This window comes from Pistacia vera, unplaced genomic scaffold (assembly GCF_008641045.1).
Source record: "Pistacia vera cultivar Batoury unplaced genomic scaffold, PisVer_v2 Contig686, whole genome shotgun sequence".
In the NCBI taxonomy this organism is placed as follows: domain Eukaryota; kingdom Viridiplantae; phylum Streptophyta; class Magnoliopsida; order Sapindales; family Anacardiaceae; genus Pistacia; species Pistacia vera.
In genome coordinates, this window is record NW_022196541.1 from 321,211 (window position 1) to 347,313 (window position 26,103).

Genomic DNA, 26,103 nt, shown 5'->3' on the forward strand with positions numbered 1-26,103 from the left:
CGCAGTAAGTTGTGATGTCGAAATTCCCATCTCGAGGTAAGAAAAGTCCTAATCCAGGACATCCTTTTAAGTATTTAAGCACCTTGATTGCTGCATCCATATGAGATTGTTTGGGTTGATGCATGAACTGACTTAGTATATGGACTGCATAACTTATGTCAGGCCTTGTCATGGTGAGATAGATAAGTCTTCCTACTAGTCTCTGGTAGGAAGTTGGATCTTGTAACAGAGGGTCATTTTTTGAAGAGGCTGTCTCACGGTCATATTGCTGTGATGTGAGTTTGATGTTTTGTTCCACAGGAATGATGCTGGGTTTGCATGCTAATAAACCAGAGTCGGATACAAGTTCTAAAACATATTTCCGTTGACTTAGAGAAATACATGTCGGGGATCGTGCAATCTCAATGCCCAAGAAATATTTTGGTTCCCCCAGATCTTTTATACGGAAATGTTTGTTGAGATGTTCTTTTAGGGTGCAAATGCTACTCTCATCGTTCCCAGTGATTAAGATATGATCAACATAAATAATAAGAGCAATAACAGTGGTACCTTTGTGCCATGTGAAGAGAGAGTAGTCATGCTTGGATTGAGTGAATCCCATATTAGTTAGAGCCTCTGTGAATTTTGCATTCCATTGCCGTGATGCTTGCTTCAAACCATATAAGGACTTACATAGACGACATACCATATTCTCCCCCTGTCTATGAAGGCCGGGAGGAAGGTCCATATAAATTTCTTCATGAAGATCTCTGTGGAGAAAGGCATTATGGACATCCATTTGGTGAAGGGACCAATCACGGAGGGCAGCAATGGACAAGAAGGTCCGAACAGTGACATGCTTGGCTACGAGAGAAAATGTGTCTTGGTAATCAAAACCTTCTCTCTGGGTGAAACCTTTGGCAACGAGATGAGCCTTGTAATGCTCAATGGAACCATCAGCACGGTGCTTGACCTTGTAAACCCATTTGCAACCAATGGGTTTCCTATGAGAGGGACGAGGAACAAGATCCCACGTGTGATTCTGAGAGAGAGCACTGAGCTCATCGGCCATGGCTTGACGCCAATGTGAATGGGAAACAGCTTCAGAGTAACATGATGGTTCCTGGTGTGCAGAAATCTGACTAATGCAAATCATGTGGGCAGGGGACAGTCGATCATAAGTAACATAGTTGGAAGTAGGGTAAGTAGTACCTGTGGTAGGCTGCAGGGTAGGACAGACATAGTCATCTGTCCAAACAGGTGGGCGAGTGACCCTTATGGAACGTCTCTGAGGAGGGGCAGGAACAATGGGTGTGTTGTCCAGGGGAGGTGGATCAGAAAACTGGTTCTCTAGAGATGAAGTAGGAGAAGGACCAGGAAGCTTTGTCTCTGTAGAAACTGGTTCAGAGGTGGACTGGGAGGGTCCCATGTTTGGAATGGGATGCATGGTATAATAGGGGCTAAACAAGTCTGTTGTGGAAGTATCTTCGAAAAGAATGGAAGACTGTTGGGAGTCGTCAGAGGGAGACCTGTCTAAAAAAGGAAAAGAATCTTCATGAAAAACCACATCCCTAGAAACCAAGAAGTTCTCTGCGGTGAGATTATATAGTCGATAACCTTTCTGATGCATTGGGTAACCCATAAAAACACAGGGAATAGCCCGAGGAGAAAATTTATCATTCCCCTTTAAATTTGTAGAGTAGCATAGACACCTAAATACTCGGAGATGATCAACTGTAGGTGGTTTACAAAAAAGTACCTCATAAGGTGTCTTACCATCTAGAGTCCGACTCGGCATTCTATTGATCAGGTATGTGACCGTGACCACACATTCGCCCCAAAGGGTAGTAGGGATGTGAGCTTGGTGTTTAAGGGCACGGGTGACCTCTAAAAGATGTCGATGTTTCCGTTCAACAATGCCATTCTGTTGAGGGGTATAGACACATGAGCTTTCATGGATAATACCAAGAGAAGAAAAAAGTTCCGAACATTTGGTGTTGAAGAAATCCTTAGCATTATCTGTCCGGACTCGTTGAACGAAAACATCAAATTGGGTTTTGACCATGGACAAGAAATGTCTGATATGAGTGAGTGTTTGGGTTTTAGAGTGCATGAGGTAGACCCAGGTCCCCCGAGAGTAATCATTTACAATGGTAAGAAAATATCTAGAGCCATCGTGATTGGCTGTGTGATATGGACCTCATATGTCCATATGAATTAAGGAAAAAATACGGTTTGTGGAAGGCGTGTGTTTGGAAAATTTTGTGCGGGACTGTTTTGCGAGAGGGCAAATGGGACAATTGGGTTGTGGAATAGATGCACTATGACCCAGGCGTTGATGCAAAATAAAAGAAGTTTTATTAATGTTAAAAAGACTGTTACAAGACATTGAAGTTTTAGCATTAGGAGCACCTATCCAATTATAAAGGCCTTGGTGAACTTTACCCGAGCCCATCAGTTCCCCAGTCAAACGGTCCTGAAATTCACATTTGTTAGGAAAAAATTTTAAGAGACAGACATTATCTTGACAAAGTTTCGAAACAGAGATGAGATTGAATCGGAAAGCAGGAACAAACAAGACATTATGCAGAATTAGATGTTTATTTAGACGAACAGTTCCTAATTGGGTAGCTGGTGCATGTGTCCCATTTGGCATGCGGACCGATGTGTATGGTATGGGAAATGTTTTTGAAAAATGCTTGGGATCGCAAACAATGTGGTCACTGGCCCCTGAATCAATTATCCAAAAATTCTCTTTTGTAATATTGGAACAAAAGGATATACCTGCATAGGATGTGGAATTGGGTTGTGGACTTTGATTGAGCAGTTGTAGAATCTGACGATATTGTTCTTGGCTAAACATAGGGACCGTAGCGGTACTCTCAGAATTGACAGGGTGACTTACTTGATTGGCGGTGGCAGATCCAGACCGTTGATTTTGGTTGTGGCCATGGAGTTTCCAACAAGTTTCTCTTGTGTGGTTCCTCCGTTTGCAAAAATCGCAATAACGATTTTTGTTGGACTTGTATGACCCTTGGGAAGAATTAAAATTTGTGAAGTGAGCCGGATTACTGCCTGAGTTTGGGCCAGTTGCAAAAATGTGGCTATTTCTGGAGTTTGGGCTGGGAACCAAATTTGGGCCTAAACGATTATTAAGCCCAGTTGGACTTGAGCCGTTGGATGAAGGGATCACATCTGGGCCGTTGATTCCCCCATATAAATTATTGTTTTCACCAGCATTGTGCCCTAGCCTCCCTTTGTCATGTCCAGTGTTCGTTTCAGATGGTCCATTCTGCCGCCGTTGCTAATGGACAGAGAAGGCAGCCGCTTCAGTTCTGGATTGGGAGTCAGACGAAGCCGATCTCTGGCTTTCATCTTGGACGGCCAGTTGATAGGTGCGTCGGAGAGATGGTACAGGAGACGTAGCCAATATCTGCGTTCGAAAAGCCAGAAAACTGTCATTTAAACCTAGTAAAAATTGTATTAACCTGTTTTGGTCTTTCAGGTGTCTGATCTGGTGAAGAATCACGGATGGCCCTTCAATCGGTTCTTCAACAGCATCGAGCTCATTCCAAATCGTTGAAAGGCGATTGAAATAAACCGTGACTGGGAGATTGTGTTGTTTGATTTCCAGGAGGTTTTTACGCAAAGTGAAAAGCTTTGCTAGATCGAGTTAGCCGTACATCTCGCGGATGTTCGTCCACATCTCATGGGTCAGGGAGTTGTTGATCCAGGCACGAACAAGGGTGTTGCATCGAATCCAGTGATGGATTAGATGCTGTTCAGTGGGTTGGAGAAGGGTTCCATCGATGAACCCTTCTTTGTTTTTTGTTACCAGAGCACGCCGAAAATCTCTAGCCCAAGTGGCGTAGTTTTGAGATCTGGCCAACGGCTGTTTGACGAGTACCAGTTCCGATCCATAGGAAACCAACAAGAAAAGGGCATCCCCTGGTTCCGGTCGGCCGGTGGCGGCTGGAAGAATTTGGAAAACCAGGTAGGGATTTTGACCCATCGGGTTAGAGCTTTGACCCATAAACCTGAATGGGAATGGGCCGGGTTGAAAACTGGATCCGGGTTGTTGGTTGGGCTCTGGTGGAGGATTTGGATCAGTGTGGGTGTTTGGGCCTGGTGGAGGATTTGGACCAGTGTGGGTGTTTGGGCCTGGTGGGATTTGGTTGTGTGGGCCTTCATTTGTGGCTATGGATGTTGAGTCTGGTATTGTGGTTGGGTCCATTTGTGATGAAAAAAAAAACTAATGTTGTTGCTTGTTTTGCAGGTTTAGGAAAACAATGGTTTGGAGAGGATTGTAGCGGAAGCAAAGGTGTGCTCTGATACCATGTCAGAGTTTGAGATTGAAGGTGGCAAAAGGGACAGAAGACTGCCGAAGAATGCCTACAAGAAAGCTTGATAAAGAGGGCAGAAATGAGGGCCAAAGAGTATCAAGCAAAAGAGAGAGAATTGTATTTTGTATATTGTATTCTGTAATGTACATTGGCCAATTTATACAGTGGCTTTGAATACAATAAGGAAAGGAAATAATACTGTAAAGGAAAAAACAATAAATTCTTAATTACAAAATATTACAATCAATCAAATCAATCACTGCTTGATTCCAGCATGGATATCCTCAGCATTCCATATTTCATCAATATTTACATGAAGCTTGAGTAGCTGTGGCGTAATCTGTTGGTTAATTTCTTCTATGAGTTTTCAGTTTAAAATTCCTGAATTGATGTTATGAAGCTCAGCTAGTTTGAGTTGTTATTTTTCTTGCATGGCGTGGATAAGGTACTAAAAATATAAATAAAACCTGTTCTACTAATGCAAATACACCACTTGAAATGTTCTTTTATTTCAGGTAAGTTCTCCAATGATTTAGGTGGATTTGTGAGATGGTATCTTTAAAACAATATTCATAAAATATTATTTATTGTTCAAAGATTTTTTGGAATCTTCTGTTTTTAGGTCTTAAACTACTAGTCCATCTTAGTGATCAAAACCATTGAAATAATCAAAAACATGTTTCCATCAGATATGACAGTTATGAAATTATGGCCCATCTGCTGGAATTAATTAACACAGATTTTTTAGATTTTGTTTGATTTACAAAATTATGGTCATATTATTAAGCTAATTATGGGAAGGTGTGGGTTGATATATAAATTATTATAAAATAAAATATCACGTTACTTTGAAAAAAACCCCGTTATAGTATTGTTTTCATTTTCTTGTTATTGTTCTTACTTCTATATGAGATAAGGTGTCCATTACGTCCTCTCTCTCTCTCTCTCTCTCTCTCTCTCTCTCTCTCTCNTCAAGTTCTGATGGTAGCTGTTTTCGCCATCTCCTTTGTTCATGTAAAGCAAGTCCTTCATTTCCATGCAAGTATTCTCCTTCTTCTCAAGCAGTAATTTACTTTTTTTTGTTGATGGCGGTGGCTATGGATTAGTTTCCTAAAGATTTAAAGAGTTCATTAGATTAAAAAATGAAGAGAATATGTATATATGCAGTTTTACTTTTTTTATACAAATCAGAATAAGTTTAGCTTACATTTGCCTCAACACAACAACGACAACAAAGCTTATAATCCTGTTTGGTTCTGTACGTATAGCCAAATCCTGAATTACTATATGGGTAAGCATATCATACAATTTGTCCTTTATCTCCTCTCGAAAGTGGTGAGAAACCAGGGGGACTCTGTGAAAGATCTCATGCCCCATTACTCCAAAGTTCTTTGTCTCCAAACTCAATTGGAAATGTCTCCAAGAGCTCAAATTTCAAAAGGATCCCTTCTTGTCACTATATCCTTCACCTATAGATCAAGAAAAAACACATTCAATTGGAAAGGTTTCATATCACGTAATCAAACACAATCATAGACCTAACCACTTATTTTATATTGCTCTGTCTTGATCGTAACAGGAATAGTTAAAAAGTGTTTATCACTTATCGTCATTTGTCTTCTGCTTCCACTTTATTTAGTTTATTTTATTACAAATGATAAGTTTAGCTTACATTCGCCTCAATACAAGAACAAAGTTTGTGACCTTGATTTGTTCTGTACATGTAGCCAAATCCTTAACTATTACATCAGAGAGCTTGTCATACAATTTGTCAAGTATTTCCTCTCCAAAGTGGTTTGAAACCAGGGATTCTGTGAGACATCTAGTGTCTTTAGCAAGTTTTTCCCCGTTAATCCATATTTCTTTGTCTCCCATCTCAATTGGGAATGTCTCCAGGAGCTCAATTTCAAAGGATCCCTCTCTGTTCACTAAATCTTTCACTTCTTCTATAGATGGCACATAATCTGGTACGTCAAAAGAGTCCAACTTTTCTTCAGAAATCAGTCCCTGAGGGATAGAAGAGGACAAAAGTTAATAATATGGAAAAAAAAAATTGTGGGAGAATCGGTTGGCATGAACCTCAATTTGCGTTAAAATTAATCTGAGTCTTATAATTGAATGAAGTGACAAATAAAAGATTTGAAAAATTTGTAGTTACCAGAGAAACCAAATCAGCTATGGCCTTAGATAAAGGTTCCCAACAGAAACAAGTGTCTGTGGTTGAGTGTTCTGCAGATAGTCTCCCATGGAATATCAGGAAAACACGACCACTGTGTATCATTTCTTGAGAGCGTGACTTGAGAAACAAGCCGAAGTCTTCTTGAAATTGAGCAAGATATGCTTCTTTTACTGCCTGAGAGCTCGTATCTGATATGTAAATCTTTCCCTTGTTCAATGGCAACCCTTCTATGTCTGTAAGTCTTGGTACCTTCCGATTCAATTAATCGTATAGCCTGAGAAATGATGGATATATAAAAGCTCACAACAATAAGCAGAGACATTAATACGCACCTTAGAAAGCCAACTGACGGCGTAGGATGAATAGACAAGATGCATGGTGTTTGCGGGGAAAAGGCGGCCATGGAAAGAGCCAGGAGTGCCCATGACAAAGCAACGCAGATCATTATGTTTTTCAGTGAAGTTTAACAAACCTTTGAAGAGTGTGTTTAAGTCGTTTCCTGCTAGATCATTCAAGTAATATTGAATCTCTGGAATTTGATGATTCAATTCCTTGCATTTTCTTTTCACACTCTCTGTCACAGTTTCAATCACAGAAAATGTGGTTGGTGTGGAAGAACAACCCAAATCCGCTACGTTCAGAACTTGGTAAGGGAGGACATCTTTGGAGAATAGAGACTGAACTGTGTTCTGTAGTGCAGGCTTGGACAGAGCCGCAAGTTTTTGCTATATATTGCAAATTAATGATTGTAATCAACTTATGAGCAAACCCATGGAAGCCAAACAGAAATTAAGCAAAAAAATAAAAAAAATAAAATGAAAGAACAAGAAAGCAAAGTACTGTAAATGAAGAGTTCTGATGGTAGCTGTTTTCGCCATCTCCTTTGTTCATGTAAAGCACTTCCTTCACCTCCATTTAGTACTCTCCTTCTTCCCAAGCAATAGACTAAAAGATGAAGAGATTATGAACTACTGAATTACGATTTTGTTAGTTTTGAGAGTTTGGCTTTGATGGGTTGAGAAGGTGAGATTTTTACTTGGTTTTGAGTCTGGATTTTCATAAGAACGGTTGATAAGTTTTTTTAATAAGGAAGGTGATGCAGGTGATGACGATTTAGTTTAAAAATAGGATTTGCTTTGATATGACATTTTAAAAAATAAAAGATTTAGCTTGAAATATTTTTGTTGACTTGCTGGGCACTGGTTCCCCATTTGGGTTAAAGAAACATGCTAGCCTTGCCTTTTCTTCTACTGAAAGGACATTCGTGGACCTAACCACTCTTAATTTTATATGATCTTTATATGAATAATCGCCACAAATATTACTTCAAAAATATTGGAGCTGTCTACTACTTGAGTATTAATGGACCACCTTGAAGCATTCGAGGGTTCCATTAATAAGTGATAAAAAATTATAGAATAAATTATTTTATTATAAACGAGAGAGGGAAGACAGTATTGAAATAATATTTTGACTATATTTGATGTACCCTGTTAATTAGATGAACCAAGGTAAATCGCGCGTATCTCTTCTTTTGTTTTACTGTTGTTATTTGTGTGTCTTTTCCTGTTATTTTGGTTTCGTATATCTCCATTTCGTTAAAAAAATTACGTGAAACAACCTTCATCTCTTAATTGTTTTTGGTTTCCACCTTATCCAGTTCATTTTATTACAAGATCATGTGAACAGTTTAGTTTACTTTCGCCTTAGTACAACAAGAAAGCTTATGATATTGTTTGGTTCTGTAGTGGTAGCCAAATCCTGGCTTAATAGACAAGTGAGATTATCATACAATTTGTCCATTATTTCCTCTCCATAGTGTGAAACTCCGTATGCTTTTGTCTCCAAGCTCAATTGAAAATGACTCCACCACTTCAGCTTCAAATGATCCCTGTGTTGCGATGGAATGTATAATGGCAAATTAAGAGTCCAAATTTTCTTCAGAAATTAGTCCCAGATTAGAGTAAAATAATTAGTTGGCTTTCAACCTCGAGTTGAATGCATTAACTAATTAATTGGTTCAATTTTATTGTGTACAAATAAGGTACGAAAAAATAGAGTGCAAGAGAGATCATCTCTGCTATGGCTTGAGCTATAAGTTCCCAACGGCAGCAGCTCTTTTTACTTGCAGGATCCGCAGAATGCCTTCCCTGGAGTATCAGGAAAACACAACCATTAGGTATCATCTCCCGAGAGCGTGAGTTGAGAAACGAGCAAAAGTGTTGTTGAAATTGAGCAAGATATGCTTCTTTAACAAAAGGTGGTGGGCTTGTTTTAGATATGTAAATCTTTCCTTTGTTGAACGGCAATCTTTCTTCATCAGTATATCTAGTTGTGTGTTCTATAGATAGCCTTCCATGGAATAAGAAGAAAACATGAACACTGGGCATCCTTTCTTCAGAGCGTGACTTGAGAAACAAGCCAAAGGTCTTGTTGAAATTGAGCAAGTTTTTCCTCAGTACTCCAAAATTCTTTGTCTCCAATAGCTCAATTTCAAAGGATCCCTAATTGCCCACTATATCCTTCACTTCTTGTAGTGATGGTACATAATCTGATGCATTAAAAGAGTCTTTAACTTCTCTTAAAAAATCAGTCCCTGTGGGATATATATATATATATAGGTAGATCACAGTCAATAGATTCTATGAATATATGAAGTTTACTCATTTTATTACTGGTTTCCACCTTATTCGGTTACAGATGGATGATGATGAGTTTAATCAGCTTACATACGCCTTAGCACAAGAACAAAGTTTGTGACCTTGTTTGGTTCTTTTTGTGTAGCCAACTATCAGTGAGCTGAGCGTACAATTTTTCAACTATTTCCTCACCAAAGTGGTATGAAACCAGGGACTCTGTGAAAGATCTAATGTCTTTAGCAAGTATTTCCTCATTACTCCAAAATTCCTTGTCTCCAATCTCGATTGGAAATGTCTCCAGGAGCTCAATTTCAAAGGATCCCTCCTTGCCCACTATATCCTTCACTTCTTGTAGCGATGGTACATAATCTGGTGCATCAAATGAGTCTAACTTCTCTTCAGAAATCAGTCCCAGTGGAATAAAACACAAAAAAAGTTAATAAATATATCTATGAAGATTGTTGAAGCTTCAAGGTGGAAGATGAATTGGCCTGAACCTCAATTTGCATGACCAAATATTTATCTCTAAGATGTGAAGACTTTGTAGTTACCTGAGAAACCAATTCAACTATGGCCTCAGTTAAAGGTTCCCAACCGACGCAAGTCTCTTTAGTTGTGTGCTCTTCAGATACCCTTCCATGGAATATCAAGAAGACACGACCATTTTGTATCATCTCTTGAGAACGACACTTGAGAAAAAAGCCAAAATCTTCTTGAAATTGAGCAAGATATGCTTCTTTCACTACAGGAGGGCTTGTGTCAGATATGTACATCTTTCCCTTGTTTAATGGAAACCCTTCTTTGTCCCTAAGTGTTGGTACCTTCCAGTTCATGTAATCAGAACGCTTGAGAAATGATAATAAAAACTTACAACATGCAATAACTAAAATCTGTAAGCAGAGATATATTCATACGCACCTTAGAGAGCCATTGGATAGCGTAGGAGGAATAAATGAGATGCATGGTGTTTTTGGGGAAAAGCCGGCCATGGAAAGAACCAGGACTGCCCATCACAAAGCAATGAAGATCATTATATTTTTCAGTAAAGTTTGACGAATCTCTGAAAAGCGTATTGAAGTCATTCCCGGTTAGATCATTCAAGTAAAACTGAAACTCTGGAATTTGACAATTCAATTCCTCGCATTTGATTTTCACATTCTGTATCACAGTTTCCATCACAGAAAATGTCTGTGATCCCGAAGAACAACCCAAATCCGCTACGTTCAGAACTTGGTATGGGACGAAACCTTTGGAAAATAGAGACTGAACAGCGTTCTCTAACGCAGGCTTGGCCATAGCTGCTACTTTTTGCTGTAATATTGCAAATTAATTGATGATTTTAGTAAGCAAGCTAGCTCCAAAAGAAAATAAAATAAAAGAGCTATTTTCAGAGTTCTGAAGGTAGCTATTTTCTCCGTCTCCTTTGTTCATGCAAAGCAATTCCTCCACCTCAATTGACATTGAGTTCTTTTCCTCTTCAATTAAAAAAATTTTTGTATTTGTGTTGGTGTCTCAACATAGGCTTCCCCTTAGAATTTATCGTGTGATTAATTTGTCCAAGTTATATTTTACAAAAAGTATAATTGTATGAAAAACTTAAGTTATAATAGAGTATAATTTGATATTAATTAAAGGTATTGAGTGCTTTCCAAATCTTCCTCCCTAACCAACGAATATTTATACCATCTTTTATCATCATTTATGCTGCTTTATTTCTATATAAATTTATATTTTTAATTTTTCATAAACCTCTTTTAGATAAAGAGTATTTTTTTTGTGCAATTATAAGTGAAGTCTTTATATCTTATTGGTACCTGAATAATTGAAATTCAACATGCCTGTTGTCGTGTAAGAGTTTACGACAAGCTCGGAATGAGTGGTAGCTTGGAGAAAGCAATGCTCGGTTGGGTATGAACAAGCAATGCTTGACGGAGTGAGCTAACCGGACAATTTTCCTGTAGATCACAAATGAGACTTATCCCCTAGAATCAAGGAGAGAATTTCGACATCTTATCAAGCAAGTCAGTGCGATTACACTTATCATAGGATTAACTTCCTATGTTTAAGCCACAATCCCTAAAATCACTCCACTTACCGTTATTAATTTCAGTGTATAAACAATCCTAAAAAACTCATTGTAAAGGGTCAACAAATTTAGAGAGAGAAAAAGAGGATTATTCTTGTAATCTCTCATATTCAATACAAGAACAATAAACGTAGACTTGGGAGCTAACTTGAGAGTTAGCTCGCCAAACCACTTTAAAAAGAGTTATTGTCTTTTGATATAATCTTCTTTGATGGTTATTTATAATCACTCCATACGCTTTTGTCTCCAATCTCAATCGCAAATGACTCCAGCAGCTCAACGTCAAAGGATCCCTCCCTCTCTACTATATTCTTCATGGCGATGGGAAGTACAATGGCACACTAAAAGAGTCCAACTTTTTCTTCAGAAATTAGTCCCTGATCAGAGTAAAGTAATTAGTTGGCTTTGATTTCACCCTCGAGTTTCATGCATTAACTAATTAATTGGTTCAAGTTTATTGGGTACATATATATAAGATATGAAAAAGTCATGCAAGGACCGAACAAATCATCTCTTTTATGGCCTGAGCAGCTGAGCTAAAAGTTCCCAACGGTAGCAGCTCTCTGTACTTGCAGGATCCGCATGATTCCTTCCGTGGAGTGCCAGTATAACACGACCATCAGGTAGGATCTCCTGAGAGCGTGAGTTGAGAAATAAACCAAAGTCTTGTTGAAACTGAGCAATATATACTTCTTTAAAAGCAGGAGGATAGTTTGTCCAAAATCAAGATATGCTTCTATTTTGATTAAGAAAAAACTTGAAACAGAAAAAATAATGTAACTGAATAAACTGTTCCGTGCCTCATTTTGGTGTTCGAGTTGTCGAACTCTTCATCCAGAGGCATTTGAGGGTCCCGTTGTCCAGTCAGTGGACGGGGCTCTGCTCCTCGGTGAGCGGGTAGGGGTTGCGGGGCAACGCCCCCGAGCCCGTAGACGGTTTGAGCTTTTTTCATGTACAACCGTCGAAAGATTTATTTAATTTATTAATTCCTTATTGGGTTTGAATTTAGGAATATGAATCCTTGTAATATTTGGTTTTAGTCATTTAAACCTAGTATATAAACATACTTTTCTCTTGTAATAAGTGATAGCAAATCATTGGACAAATTACTTCATTGTAAATGAGAGAAATGTGACAGTATTAAAATAATATTGACTTTGTTGGACATAGCCTGTTAATTGCGTGAACCAAAATACATCGCGCGCATCTCTTCTTTTGTTTTATTGTTTATGATTTATGTATTTTTCTATTATTTTGGTTTCAAATATCTGTATTTTGCTCATTTGGACTAACTTTAGCCTAATCAATCTCTTATGTATAAATGAGGCCCATTTATCAGACAAAAAACAGGGAATAATACTACACTAACAACCATCTCTCATAAACTTTCTCTCACAATCCTGACGTGGCAGCTCGCAATTGATTAGTTCACAACGGATCCCACATAAGTCCCACTAATTAATTGCGAGCTGACCAATTGTGAACTGTCACGTCAGGGTTGTGAGAGAAAGTTTGTGAAAAATGGTTGTTGGTATAGTATTACTTAAAAATAAAAGGCACAAAGAATGAAATAATTAACACACACTTCACAGTAATTATTTCCTTTATTCCAATTCATATGATAAGTTTAGCTTACAATCTCCTCAAAACAACAACAAAGCTTATGACCTCGCTAGGTTCTGTACGTGTAGCCAAATCCTGAAGTACTATTTGGGCAAATTTATCATACAATTTGTCAAGTATTTCCTCACCAAAGTGGTGTGAAACCATGGACTCTGTGAAAGATCTCAGGTTTTTAATAAATTTTTCATCGCTACTCCATACGCTTTTGTCTCCCATCTCAATTGGAAATGTCTCCAGGACCTCAAGTTCAAAGGATCCCTCCCTGTCCACTATATTCTTCACTTCTTTTTCCGATGGAATGTAATATGGTACATTAAAAGAGTCTAACTTCTCTTCAGGGATCACTTCCTGAGGAATAAAAATAGAACAAATTTAAACGATATGAAGCCATAATTCAACAGTAAAAATTCTCTTAAGTGGGAGACTTCGAAGTTACCAGAGAAACCATGTCAGCTATGGCCTCAGCTAAAGGTTCCCAGGGCTCTCCATTTGTAGGATCTTCTGATAGTCTTCCATTGATTATCAAGATAACACGACCCTCGCGTATCATCTCATGAGAGCGTGACTTGAGAAACAAGCTGAAGTCTTCTTGAAATTGAGCAAGATACTCTTCTTTAACAGCGGCTGGGCTAGTTTTAGATATGTAAACTTTCCCCTTGTTTAATGGCAACCCTTCTTTGTCCATAAGTCTAGGTACCTATCGTTTAATTAAAAGTAATTAATCATGTAAATCGTAGATAAAACCTCACCACAATTACAGAGATATTAAATATACGCACCTTAGAGAGCCAATGGGCACCGTAGGAGGAATGAACAAGATGCATGGAACTTTTGGGGAAAAGCCGACCATGGAAAGAACCAGGGCATCCCATTACAAAGCAAGGCAGATCATTATACTTTTCAGTAAAGTTAGACAAACCTTTGAAGAGTGTGTTAAAGTCATTCCCTGGTAGATCATTCAAATAAAACTGAAACTCTGGAATTTGATAATTCAATTCCCTGCATTTTCTTTTGACACTCTCTATCACAGTTTCCATCACCAAAAATGTGGTTCGTCCCGAAGAACAACCCAAATCCGCTACGTTCATAACTTGGTATGGGAGGAAACCTTCGGAGAACAGAGACTCAACCACCTTCTCTAGTGCAGGCTTGGACATAGCCACTACTTTTTGCTGTATCGCAAATTAATAACTGCAAGTTCATAGAAAGCCATGGAACCAAAACAAAAGTTAAGAAAATAAATCATACCGTAAATGAACAGTTCTGAAAGAAGCTACTTTCTCCATTTCCTTTGCTCATGAAAAGCATATTCTTCACCTCCATGGTGTCTCTTTCTGTTTCTGGCAGTATCTCCTTTGATTTTTGTACTATATAAACTACATGTACGTGTTTAAATTTATTCCTATTCCATTAAAGGAGAGAAGGAGCTACAAAACAAAAATAACCGCTAATAATTCACTTGAATTGGTCATTGTATCAGACTTCGCAGAGTCCACCGACCCAGTTGTTTTAATTTAATGGGTAGTGGCCATTATTAGGTTCTTACTACGTAAACAAACACATCAGTAGACTTTCAGCTACCTTATTTTATATTCTTCTTTCTTGATCGATCACCAGTAATTCAACAACCCAAGTGTAAGAATAATGGCAATAAAAGAATAAAAAATCAAGAATAAGAATAAATAGCCAAGTTGTCTTCGTTACATGAAGATTCTTGTTTAACCAAAGAAAAATAAAGAACAAGAAACAGAGAAAAGATTCTAGAGAAGACGAGAAAGAATTGTGAATTTCTTCTTCTAATTTTTCTAGCTGAAATCTGTTACAAGGTAGCAATGTTTTTATACATTGAATATAGAGTAAAACGCACCGTTTTCCACTTAAGTTTTATTCTATTACAACACAACCCAGATATTTGTTTTATTACAAACACAACCCATTCTTCTACCTGCGTTCCAATATTCCTTACAAAAGCAAGAAACATCATGCACCATCAAGGAGAAGGTAAACGAACATTTCTCCTAAGCACAAGAATGATGCTTGTGATCTTGTTTGGCTCTGTTTGTCTCGCTAAATCTCGGATTAAAATATGAGTAAAATTCGCATACAATTTATCAAGTATTTCTATTCCGAATTGGTGTAACATCATGGACTCTGTAAAGGATCTGACGCTTTGAGCAATTTTTTCTTCGTTATCCCAGATGGCCCTATCTCCATTCTCAATATAAAATGTGTCAAGTTGCTCGATTGCAAAAGACCCTTCTCTGTCCACTACATCCTTCACTTCCTCTGGTGACGCCATGTAGTATGGTATATTAAACGAGTCTAACTTTTCTTCAGCAATCAGTCCCTAAAACAATAAAAAACAACAAATATTTTACTTATTTTTCGCTGTTGAACACTTCTAGATCTCTATATAAAACAACTTTCAATCATAAGCAGTGCCATATTTAACCAAGACAGTGGAATCCTGGAATTTCAAAGAAGAAATTGTGAAATAAATCCAAAAGTTACAACTGAAGTCTAGACTATGGACATTTATTTATAAAATTTGAAGCTATGTTTTTACAAAATATAATGGGAAATTATGTCATGCAAATTCCCTCTATGCACTTGATCATATAAAAAGTCAACTCTTGTTAAGATATATGTCTACAAAAGTTTGGAAGATTTGTTACCAGAGAGACCATGTGGCTTATAGCCTCAGCCAAAAGTTCCCAATTGAAGTTGCTTTCTTTGCTTGTAGCATCCGAAGATTGCCTTCCATTGACAATAAGTACAACACGACCATCGGGTATCATCTCTTGAGAGCGTGATCGGAGAAATAAGCCAAAGTCTTGCTGAAATTGAGCAAGATATGCTTCTTTCACACTGGGAGGACTTGTTTTAGATATATAAATCTTCCCCTTGTTCAATGGCAACCCATCTTTGTCTACAAGTCTTGGGGCCTTACAATATTCATTGAATAATTATCATTTCAAGTATTTTTTTAATCAAATGTCGCAAAATTTGAATAAATATTGAATAAATAATATTACCTTGGAGAGCCAGTGGACACTGTAAGAGGAATGAAGAAGATGCAAGGTATCTGTAGGGAAAAGCCGGCCATGGAAAGAACCAGGAGCACCCATTACAAAGCATGAAACATCTTCATACCTTTCAAGAAAGCTAGAGGATCCTTTAAAGAGTGTGTTAAAATCGTTCACAGGTAGATCATTCAAGTAAAACTGAAACTCTGGCAACTGGCAATTCAATTCCCCACATTTGCTTTTAACACTTTCTATAATAGTTTCCATCAGCGTAAACGTGTTCGGACCCGCAGAGCAACCCAAATCCGCCACGTTTAGAGCTTTGTATGGGAGTAAATTTTCGTGAAAAAGTGAATTAATCGCACTCTGTACTACAGGCTTGGATATGGAGGCTATTCTTTGCTGCAATATTACTTGGAATAAAGTTAGTTTGAAGCCATTAAAATTAAAAGGGAAAGAAAATGAAAATAAAAGAAAAAAAGAAAAAAAAACTGACCGCCAAGAAAGAGCTTTGAGCATAGCTACTTTCTCCATCTCCTTTCTTCATGAAAATCATATCCTTGGATTCCATGGTTCTCTTTGTACTCTACTCCCTCTCTTACTGAATCAAAGTGCTTGCCTGCTTAATTATTCGCAGAAAGGAGGTGATTTTATTTATGAATTTTTTTCCCCTCAGTTGAAACCACGTGTCGTGACCTTAGACCACACAAATAATTATCCCACATTTTCGTAGGGTCTGTGTTACAGGGTAAAAACATGCAGAATGAGAGCGTGAGACGTGTCCTCCAAAGTGAGTCATCATTTAGAAGAAGGATCGATGGAAGAAAACAAGCCGCCTCCCCAAACACAGTTGAGTAATGTTATATTTACAACACCTTTTATACTATTTTCATTACATTATGGTGTGCTACATACAAATTTTTAATTATTTTTAATTTTTAATATTATAATAAAATTATTATTAGTAAAATAGTTATGGTATAAAGGGTGGTGTGAAGATAACATTACCCAAGACAGTTGCCCACTTATACGAAGAAACCAATAAGGATGCAAGTTGATACTCTTTCCATGTGTCAGCTTTCATGAGGGTTACTTTATCTCCAAGTTAATCATGTAAATCCTAGATAAAACCTCACCACAATTACGGAGATATTAAATATACGCACCTTAGAGAGCCAATGGGCACCGTAGGAGGAATGAACAAGATGCATGGAACTTTTGGGGAAAAGCCGACCATGGAAAGAAACCAGGGCATCCCATTACAAGCAAGCAGATCATTATACTTTTCAGTATAGTTAGACAAACCTTTGAAGAGTGTGTTAAAGTCATTCCCTGGTAGATCTTCAAATAAAACTGAAACCTGGAATTTGATAATTCAATTCCCTGCTTTTTCTTTTGACACTCTCTATCACAGTTTCCATCACCAAAAATGTGGTTCGTCCCGAAGAACAACCCAAATCCGCTACGTGCAGAACTTGGTATGGGAGGAAACTTCGGAAACAGAGACTCAACTACCTTCTCTAGTGCGGCTTGGACATAGCCACTACTTTTTGCTGTATCACAAATTAATAACTGTAAGTTCATAGCAAGCCATGAACCAAAACAAAAGTTAAGAAAATAAATCATACCGTAAATGAACAGTTCTGAAAGAAGCTATTTTCTCATTTCCTTTGCTCATGAAAGCATATTCTTCACCTCCATGGTGTCTCTTTCTGTTTCTGGCAGTTCTCCTTTGATTTTTGTACTATATAAATACATGTACATGTTAAATTATTCCTATTCCATTAAGGAGAGAAGGAGCTAAAAACAAAAATAACCGCTACATTCATTTGAATTGGTCATTGTATCAGACTTCGCAGAGTCCACCGACCCAGTTGTTTTATTTAATGGGTAGTGGCCATTATTAGGTTCTTACTACGTAAACAAACACATCAGTAGACTTTCAGCTACCTTATTTTATATTCTTCTTTCTTGATCGATCACCAGCAATTCACACCCAGAGTAAGAATAATGCAATAAAAGAATCAAGAATAAGAATAATGACCAAGCTGTCTTTGTTCCTTACAAAGCAAGAAACATCATGCATCAAGCAGGGAAGGTAAACGAACATTTCTCTAAGCACAAGAATGATGCTTGTGATCTTGTGTGGCTCTGTTTGTCTCGCTAAATCTCGGATTAAAATATTAAAATTCTCATACAATTTATCAAGTATTTCTATTCCGAATTGGTGTAACATCATGGACTCTGTAAAGGATCTGATGTTTTGAGCATTTTTTCTTCGTATCCCAGATGGCCTTATCTCCTATCTCAATATAAAACTGTCAAGTTGCTCAATTGCAAAAGACCCTTCTCTGTCCACTACATCCTTCACTTCCTCTGGTGACGCCATGTAGTATGGTATATTAAACGAGTCTAACTTTTCTTCAGCAATCAGTCCCTAATAAAATAAAAGACCACAAATTTTTTACTATTTCGCTATTGAACACTTCTAGATCTCGTATAAAAACTTGCATAGCAGGGCTATATTTAACCAAGACAGTGGAATCCTTGAATTTCAAAGAAGAAATTCCTAACTCTCTCTAACTAAAGTTACTCTTGTTAAGATATCTACAAAATGAGTTTTGAAGATTTGGCATTTACCAGAGAGACCATGTTGCTAATAGCCTCAGCCAAAAGTTCCCAATCGAAGTGCTTCGCAGCATCCGAAGATTGCCTTCCATGGAGATAAGTACACACGACCATCGGCTATCGTCGCTTGAGAGGCGTGTTGGAGAAATAAGCCAAGTCTTGCTGAAATTGAGCAAGATATGCTCTTTCCTCACCGGGAGGACTTGTTTTAGATATTAAATCTTCCCCTTGTTCAATGGCAACCCATCTTTGTCTACAATCTTGGGGCCTTACAATATTCATTGAATATTTCATTTCAAGTATTTTTTTAATCAATTGTCGCAATATTGAATAATTATATGGTGAATAAATAATATTACCTTGGGAGCCGTGGACACTGTAGAGGAGTGAAGAAGATGCAGGTATTTGTAGGGAAAAGCCGCCCATGAGAAGAACCGGAGCACCCATTACAAAGCATGAAACATCTTTATACCTTTCAACAAAGCTAGAGGATCCTTTAAAGAGTGTGTTAAAATCGTTCACAGGTAGATCATTCAAGTAAAACTGAAACTCTGGCAACTGGCAATTCAATTCCTCACATTTGCTTTTAACACTTTCTATAATAGTTTCCATCAGCGTAAACGTGTTCGGACCCGCAGAACAACCCAAATCCGCCCGTTTAGAGCTTTGTATGGGAGTAATTTTCGTGAAAAGTGAGATCAACTGCTCTCTGTACACAGCTTGGATAGAGGCTATTCTTGCTGCAATATTACTTGTAATAAAGCTAGTTTGAACGCTTAAAATGACAGAGAAAGAAAATGAAATAACAGCCAAAAAAAAAAAAAAAATAACTGACCGTGAAGAAAGAGCTTTGAACATAGCTACTTTCTCCATCTCCTTTCTTCATGAAAAGCGTATCCTTGGCTTCCATGAGTTCGTGGTTCTCTTTGTTCTTACTGAATCAAAGTGCTTGCCTGCTTATTTGCAGAGAGGAGGTGATTTTATTTATGAATTTCTTTTCCCTCAGTTGAAACCACGTGTCGTGACCTTAGACCATACAAATAATTCTCCCACGGTTTCGTACTACTATAAGCATAAATTATACGGTTTAGTAAAAGAAATTTTTCCTCCTCAAATTCTGGAAACTAACGCAGCCACCCCATCTTTTGTTTCCGTTTATTATAGTTATCATTGACCATTTTTTATTAAAAAAATTCCAACTTTACCTTCATTTTTTTATAAATATTATACAGAAATTGATCTAATTAATATCCTTATATCAATTATTAAAAAAAATAAAAATATTCATAATTTTTTTTTTATAATTCTACGAAATTTAATTTCATAAAAATATTCATAATTTTTTTTTTTTATAATTCTACGAAATTTAATTTAATCAAGAAATTATAAAATATAATCGATAAAATAAAAAATTATAGCTGATCTGGGGCTCCTTAAGTCCAATCCAAGATCATTAAAATGGATCCATATTTTGGGCCGATCGTAGCCCAGTAATCACGAATCATAAAAATAAGGCCCATTTATTAAACAAAAAAACCAGAAGCTACGAGGAATAGAAAACAAAATAATACAATACTTTTAATTCGAGCTCCCAAAACCCTAACACTTGCTCTTTCAGATCAGAGAAGTAATGGCGGCGAGCGAGCGCACGGTGTTGCAATTTGCATCATCGTCGAGTTCAACGGCAAACATAACGGCGAAAGTTCATCCTCTGGTTATTTTCAATATCTGCGATTGCTATGTGAGGCGTCCAGACCAAGCGGAGCGCGTTATTGGCACACTCCTCGGTTCCGTCTTGCCAGACGGCACCGTTGATATTCGTAACTCTTATGTCGTACCTCAAACGAATTCTCCGATCAGGTTCTTACCTTTTTTTTTTTTTTTTTTTTTTGTGTGTTTATGTTAGGTAAATTATTATTTTTGGGGAGTTAAATAAATAGAATTAGTTAGCTGCGAAACAATAAGAAGAAGTTGCACGTAGAGAGTTAATTTATATTGTGTAAGCTAAAATGCTTTTTGCTTGTGATCTGTTTGGGTGCCTAGAAAAAAGTATAAAAGTAGATAGACATAGATAGAAAAGTATTAAAAAACATATCGGCGGCAAGAAAGAGTTAATTTGTGTTAAGCTCACTAATTATACAAATAGGGTAGTTTCTGTTGAACACAACTGGGTAGCTTATGGGATTCTGTTATTTATCGCAGGTTGCTTTGGATATCGAATCAATCATACCATGTTAAAGTCTCACCTAAAGGTGAATCCGCAGGAAGTTATTGTAGGATGGTAATTCTCATCTCATTGTTATTCTTCTTTCTTTTTAATATGTTTTATTCTCTTTATAAACAAGTTCAGATTGCTGAATTTTTATTTATTTTTTATCCATTGAGTTGTTGATGTATTACGGTATTGTGATTTTGTGAACTTGTGCAGGTTTTCAACTGGGTTGGGAGTCACTGGTGGCAGTGCATTGATCCATGAATTTTATTCTAGAGAAGTTTCCAATCCTGTTCACCTGACTGTGGATACAGGATTCCAGAACGGAGAGGGTACCATAAAAGCTTATGTTTCAGTTAATTTGTCTCTTGCAGACCGGCCACTTGCTGCACAATTTCAAGAAATTCCTCTTGATCTTCGAATGATTGAAGCTGAGCGAGTTGGATGTATGTATATGCTTTGCATTTTGATGCATATGAAACACTTGTTGGATGTTGCTAATACCACATTAATTTATTGAATGCAATGTTATGTTACTCATCTGGCGTCAAGAACATTTTTTTTTTTTTTTTTTTTAATTCTTGATCATTTTTTCTGTCAGAATAGATGTAAAAGCATGTTCAATAAATCTTATGTGCTGTGTGTTTATGTCATTCATTTCTTTCTTTTTCCTCTTCCATCCTAGCTATAGTTCTTGTCAGCTTTGTCTTAAGCTCTGCACCTGTGAATGTTTGTATATTCAAAGCTATATACTAGTTTTATATGATTGGATGGTCTTATAGTTAATAATACAATCTGAACAATAATATTTGGTCATGATGGCAGTTGATATACTGAAGACAACATCGGTTGACAAACTTCCTAGTGATTTGGAAGGAATGGAAGTCTTAATGGAACGACTAGTAACTCTAATTAATGATGTTTACAAATATGTTGATGATGTTGTGGTGAGTATGAGGGCTCTACCTTTCCTATAGTAAAAAAAGTTTGATAGTTCTACCTTCCCTATGGTTTGATTTGATTTAGTACTTGTTTTTCTTATTAGGAAGGACGTGTTGCACCTGATAACAACATAGGGAGATTTATATCAGAAGCTGTAGACTCCCTTCCCAAACTGTCACCACCAGCTTTTGACAAGCTTATTAATGACAACCTGCAGGTAAGATTAAAGTTTAAATTTTTATCTTGCCCGGTAGTTTGAATTAAGTCTGTTGACTCAAGTAATTTCTATGTGGGTTGCCCAATATCTTCAACCGTGTAAATTATTTGACACGTAATCATTCATATAGTTTCTCAATGCTTTTTAATTTATAATTTTTTTGCCATAAGTGAGGTGATTCTTTGTTATGTCCCTTACACCACATTTTCTCAGCTTAAAATTATTAATCTCCAACCTTGGATACAAGGGTAGAGGGCATTTAGCTGACTAAATTTTGTTTTTTTGGTTTTTCTTGTTCTCACAGGACCAGTTGCTCATGCTGTATTTGTCAAGCATCACAAGGACACAGCTCAGTTTGGCAGAAAAGTTGAATACAGCTGCTCAAATGCTATAATATCCATCTTGTGGATGAATCCTTGTGGGGACGCGATTTTTCTTATGAAAGGTTTTTAACTGTTGGTATATCGAGGAAATGTGGGTGTTTTTCTTTGAGAAGGTTGTATTTTTTTATCTTCAATTTTTAAATTTGTAGGTTCTTATAATTTTAACAAGTTGTTTTGTAATGTTTAAATTGCTATTCATAAACATCATCCATTTTGGTGAGATTGAGCATTAAATCTTCCTTCCCTCCATTCCCTAACCTGGCTTTTTGTCGCTGTCATATTGCTCTGTTGAGTTGATGCTTTACCCCGGACTTATGCAGAGTATTTACTACTGTTTAATGGGGTTTCCTCCTTTTTGGTTTTGGAGTACCCTTTTAAAATCTTTTGTTTGCCCAAGTAATGATAAACAGAAATAATTTACTACAATTAAATTTTGTTTTCTGGGTAATGAGGAAATTTTGCATCCTGCATCTTTTGCTTGTGCCACTGCCGATGTCTGGATGAAAGCAAGAGCTAACATTGTCACTAAAAACTAATTGCTGGGCCTGCATTTTACATGTGTACTTGGTTTGGACGTACACGGTACAACTCTGTGTTTTGGATCGGAGAACTTGTATTAAATATTTCGAAGGTGTTTCTTCTTAAAATCAATATACAAAATAAATCAATATACAAAATGGATAATAGGGCACTGACAGTTCAAGGAGTGAATTGAGGACATGTTGTGAATCTAAGTCATTAATGATGGTTCGTTCAATCATCACTAGGTGGTCGAACAGTCAATTAGAACTCTTGAGTGTATTATTCAAGAGGTCGATTTGCCTCTGTTGTTAATAAACGTGGTTATGTGAGGTTTATTTGGTTGTTAACTTCAAGATTTCGAGGGATTAATTGAGTTACGCATAAATTGATTCAAACATCCTTGATCACAAAAAATAAAAGAATAATATGATGGGTCGTTTCTAATTACACATATTGGGTAGCAGGCTATAATTGGCATTCTCTTCACATCATAAAATAAGGTTGGTGCTAATTGTTAACAACTTAAAATAAACACCAAGGCCACATGTTAAATCCGTAAAGAGAAATGTTTTTATTTTTAATGATAGCTCAATGCCTAACTTTCTACAAGAAAATTATATCCTGTATTTTCTAAGCTAGCTATAATGTTTGCATGATAATAATATTATATATTACCACTTTAAAAATATTAAGACAAATAGGTGTCCTGCCAAAACTATGTCACTGATCAAAAAATTAATGTACCAAACACAGTCAGGTTCACATTATTAATAAATTAATCAACAAATCCAGTCAAGTTAATCAGCATAATAAACCGATGCTGTGTCAGTGGCCTCCATACTTTAATTAAATGGCGGAGACCCCATTTCCAGTGACTGAAATTTTGTTTCTATAATTGGGTCTCTAAACTGTTTTACCTTAACCATGGTTTGCCGTAAACAAGATTGATTACTAGTGCTTCTTCACCTTTTTGTCTCCATTATTGTGATTAAGCCTCCAGCTTTCCTTCGACTCATGCATTGCATCATGCATTATCAGACAGACATGGCGAAGAAGACAAGAGAAAAGAGACGGAAATCTGGGGCGACCTAGATTTCACGCGTGCCCTAATTCTAGCTCTAGACCTTCTCGTTTCTCACTGAATAACATTTCTTTGTTTTTGCATGTCCGAGGAGAGAGAGAGAGATCAATTCCTCATGTTTAATTTAATTATTAATTATTCAAAAATATACATGTGTTGGAGGATCTACGTGGACACACATAAACGACAAACAAACAGACAGAAATGGCTCTTTAATCGATCTCAGCGCTTAAGTCCTTCTTGTAACTTCTTCTGTATGTACATTTCTGATTTCCCTTCATATTTTGAGAGTTGAGTCAGTATTATTGATCTCGTTATATATATATATATATATAGGGTGTGTGTGTGTTTTGAAACCTCAATCTATAGCTTAAATGATATATTATGAACATGGTTGAGAAAAATGGAATTTTATGCTTAATTGTTTGCCTGTCTTTTTATGATTGGGGTGTCTGGGCTAGCTTACGTACATTTCGACTAATCTTATGATCGGAGGTGTCTAGGTCAGTTTATGCGCACCTCAACTAATCTCTCGAAGCCAACTAATCTCATGATCAAGGGTGTCCAGATCAGCTTACGTGTACTTCAGCTAATCCCTTAGAACTACTAATCGAATAAGAACTCTAGTGGTTATCTCTATTAGGGATCGAATAAGAATTTCAATAGCTCCCTTATTAGCATCCAAGAAAGGACTTGAATTCAAAATCTTTTGAGTAATACTCTCAAGAGCTCCTATCGAGCTGCTTGACCACTCAAAAGTAGTTGTTTGCCTGTCTTTCTCTCTTAAAGAATGTTATACTTGAAAAAATAGGGCTGAAGCGGAGTCTTGTCAGCATGGAGTAGTCAGGACTTTGGAAAGTTCTGTGACCGTGCACGCGCACCCACGTCGCATAATGACGTAAGTGGCATGCTCCTGTCAGTGTAGTGGGTGAGCGCCAGGCTAGCGAATGGTTGAATATCATCCACGTGTCCAATCCCTGCATAAGTCGAGCAAATCACTCGGGCAAGTGAGTAATAGGACGTAGAGAAGGATTTACACGGTATCCATCCCACTTGCAGAATTAGTAATTCTGACCTTGGTTTATCCCACTATAAATAGAGGATTTCTCTCTCATTTGTGGGATTAGCTAATTTCACTCTAGAATAACTCTCTCTCTCTCTCTCTCTCTCTCTCTCTCTCTCTTGTATTCTCTAAGCTGTAACTCGGTTCGCTGAATGCGACTTGACTTTACTCTCTCATTAATACAATATCAATGGGTGTAGGATTCGCTTTTGAGCATCTGAACCACTTTAAATATTACTCTTCACCTTTTATTTAATTGAACATTTTCATATCACGTGTGACCTCTAAGTCCGCTTAACATCTCTCACGTGCGATTAGTTGGTGTTAAAATCAAATATTAACAAAGAATATTAATTTAATTATTCACTAACCATGAAAAGTGTTTAATTTTACAATTAATGGTGAAAATATCATAGAGATTATAGAGTGAACACAACACCGTGATTCAAATCTTTATGGTTAAAAAAAAAAAAAAAAAAAAAAACTGTCAACCCAATCGTGTTGCTAGCTCCTGTCATGACTTAATTAATTATGATAATAACAAATAGATGAAAACAGAAGAAGACAATAATTTAATCAGTAGCCAAGTAATATACCTAGGAGTTAGAAAGCAGCAATCTTAATGCTACTGCCAAGTGCACACAGACAAACCCCATTTCTATATATTTTTATTATATAAATTATGAGAACATCCTGGGGAATTGTAGATAAAGCACGCAAAACACAAGTTGGCCTTCTGCAACTCCCTTGACTGATCTAACTAGAGACTTACCTAAATCAATACATTAATATAAAACTTTAAACAAAATAATGAAACAAGTGTGAAATGAACCTAAATTTTCTACACTATACTTTGAATTTTAAACTAAAAGCAATTCGCAGATTAAATTTTGAGTACAGAAGACGACTCCTGCTTAGTTTTAATTTTAATATCTGCTTAAAATCTCTTATCTCTCACGAGGGAATCGCAGAATTTCCATGCCAGGCAAGGCAAATCCCGAAGTTTGACGTTCCAATACACAAAAAAACTCACGAGTGCTCAAGATTCTATAGCTGAAGGACAAACCCTAAAGTACAAAGAGTTCACTTACTTTTGAGATCATCACTCACCTAGCTATACCTACAAATGAATCAAACTATTACATGAGTAATTAAGAACTATTGGACGACATGTAGTTGC

At 37.0% G+C, this 26,103-nt stretch overlaps 4 protein-coding genes and 2 pseudogenes across 4 annotated transcripts; 1 reads left to right on the forward strand and 5 right to left on the reverse strand.

Moving 5' to 3' along the window:
* Nucleotides 1-5,863: 5,863 nt before the first annotated feature.
* Nucleotides 5,864-7,560, reverse strand: LOC116113608 (probable caffeine synthase 2). Its single transcript, XM_031399761.1, has 4 exons — nucleotides 7,342-7,560; nucleotides 6,834-7,226; nucleotides 6,481-6,750; nucleotides 5,864-6,329 (listed from the first exon to the last, which is right to left on the reverse strand). Exons 1-4 carry the CDS (start codon nucleotides 7,414-7,416, stop codon nucleotides 5,991-5,993), a joined length of 1,077 nt encoding a protein of 358 aa, XP_031255621.1. The 5' UTR covers nucleotides 7,417-7,560; the 3' UTR covers nucleotides 5,864-5,990.
* Nucleotides 7,561-8,287: 727 nt separating this feature from the next.
* Nucleotides 8,288-10,601, reverse strand: LOC116113621 (annotated as a pseudogene).
* Nucleotides 10,602-12,858: 2,257 nt separating this feature from the next.
* Nucleotides 12,859-14,497, reverse strand: LOC116113622 (probable caffeine synthase 2). Its single transcript, XM_031399774.1, has 4 exons — nucleotides 14,098-14,497; nucleotides 13,629-14,021; nucleotides 13,286-13,546; nucleotides 12,859-13,197 (listed from the first exon to the last, which is right to left on the reverse strand). Exons 1-4 carry the CDS (start codon nucleotides 14,170-14,172, stop codon nucleotides 12,859-12,861), a joined length of 1,068 nt encoding a protein of 355 aa, XP_031255634.1. The 5' UTR covers nucleotides 14,173-14,497.
* A 139-nt stretch (nucleotides 14,498-14,636) lies between these two features.
* On the reverse strand, nucleotides 14,637-17,109 carry LOC116113607 (probable caffeine synthase 2). Its single transcript, XM_031399760.1, has 5 exons — nucleotides 17,042-17,109; nucleotides 16,372-16,494; nucleotides 15,885-16,277; nucleotides 15,525-15,794; nucleotides 14,637-15,196 (listed from the first exon to the last, which is right to left on the reverse strand). The coding sequence occupies exons 2-5, from the start codon at nucleotides 16,444-16,446 to the stop codon at nucleotides 14,840-14,842; spliced, it is 1,095 nt and encodes a 364-aa protein (XP_031255620.1). The 5' UTR covers nucleotides 16,447-16,494; nucleotides 17,042-17,109; the 3' UTR covers nucleotides 14,637-14,839.
* Nucleotides 17,110-17,865: 756 nt separating this feature from the next.
* LOC116113623 lies at nucleotides 17,866-19,212 on the reverse strand (annotated as a pseudogene).
* Nucleotides 19,213-20,067: 855 nt separating this feature from the next.
* LOC116113598 (eukaryotic translation initiation factor 3 subunit F) lies at nucleotides 20,068-22,335 on the forward strand. The gene is given in 7 exon segments (XM_031399749.1): nucleotides 20,068-20,354; nucleotides 20,696-20,721; nucleotides 20,724-20,784; nucleotides 20,932-21,161; nucleotides 21,541-21,662; nucleotides 21,761-21,874; nucleotides 22,179-22,335. Coding segments are annotated over 7 exon segments (864 nt in total). The 5' UTR covers nucleotides 20,068-20,133; the 3' UTR covers nucleotides 22,269-22,335.
* Nucleotides 22,336-26,103: the final 3,768 nt, after the last annotated feature.

What these genes read in the sequence shown, in the direction of transcription:
- LOC116113607 (XM_031399760.1), bottom strand. Translation starts at nt 16,446, where the DNA reads ATGGAATCCAAGGATATGATTTTCATGAAGAAAGGAGATGGAGAAAGT. An exon ending in CTCAAAGCTCTTTCTTGGCG is followed by an intron (nt 16,278 to 16,371) that starts GTCAGTTTTTTT and finishes GTAATATTGCAG; the next exon opens with CAAAGAATAGCCTCCATATC. An exon ending in TAAGCCACATGGTCTCTCTG is followed by an intron (nt 15,197 to 15,524) that starts GTAACAAATCTT and finishes TTATTGTTTTAG; the next exon opens with GGACTGATTGCTGAAGAAAA.
- LOC116113608 (XM_031399761.1), bottom strand. Translation starts at nt 7,416, where the DNA reads ATGGAGGTGAAGGAAGTGCTTTACATGAACAAAGGAGATGGCGAAAAC. An exon ending in ATCAGAACTCTTCATTTACA is followed by an intron (nt 7,227 to 7,341) that starts GTACTTTGCTTT and finishes TGCAATATATAG; the next exon opens with CAAAAACTTGCGGCTCTGTC. An exon ending in TAGCTGATTTGGTTTCTCTG is followed by an intron (nt 6,330 to 6,480) that starts GTAACTACAAAT and finishes TCTATCCCTCAG; the next exon opens with GGACTGATTTCTGAAGAAAA.
- LOC116113622 (XM_031399774.1), bottom strand. Translation starts at nt 14,172, where the DNA reads ATGGAGGTGAAGAATATGCTTTTCATGAGCAAAGGAAATGGAGAAAGT. An exon ending in TTCAGAACTGTTCATTTACG is followed by an intron (nt 14,022 to 14,097) that starts GTATGATTTATT and finishes TTTGCGATACAG; the next exon opens with CAAAAAGTAGTGGCTATGTC. An exon ending in TAGCTGACATGGTTTCTCTG is followed by an intron (nt 13,198 to 13,285) that starts GTAACTTCGAAG and finishes TTTATTCCTCAG; the next exon opens with GAAGTGATCCCTGAAGAGAA.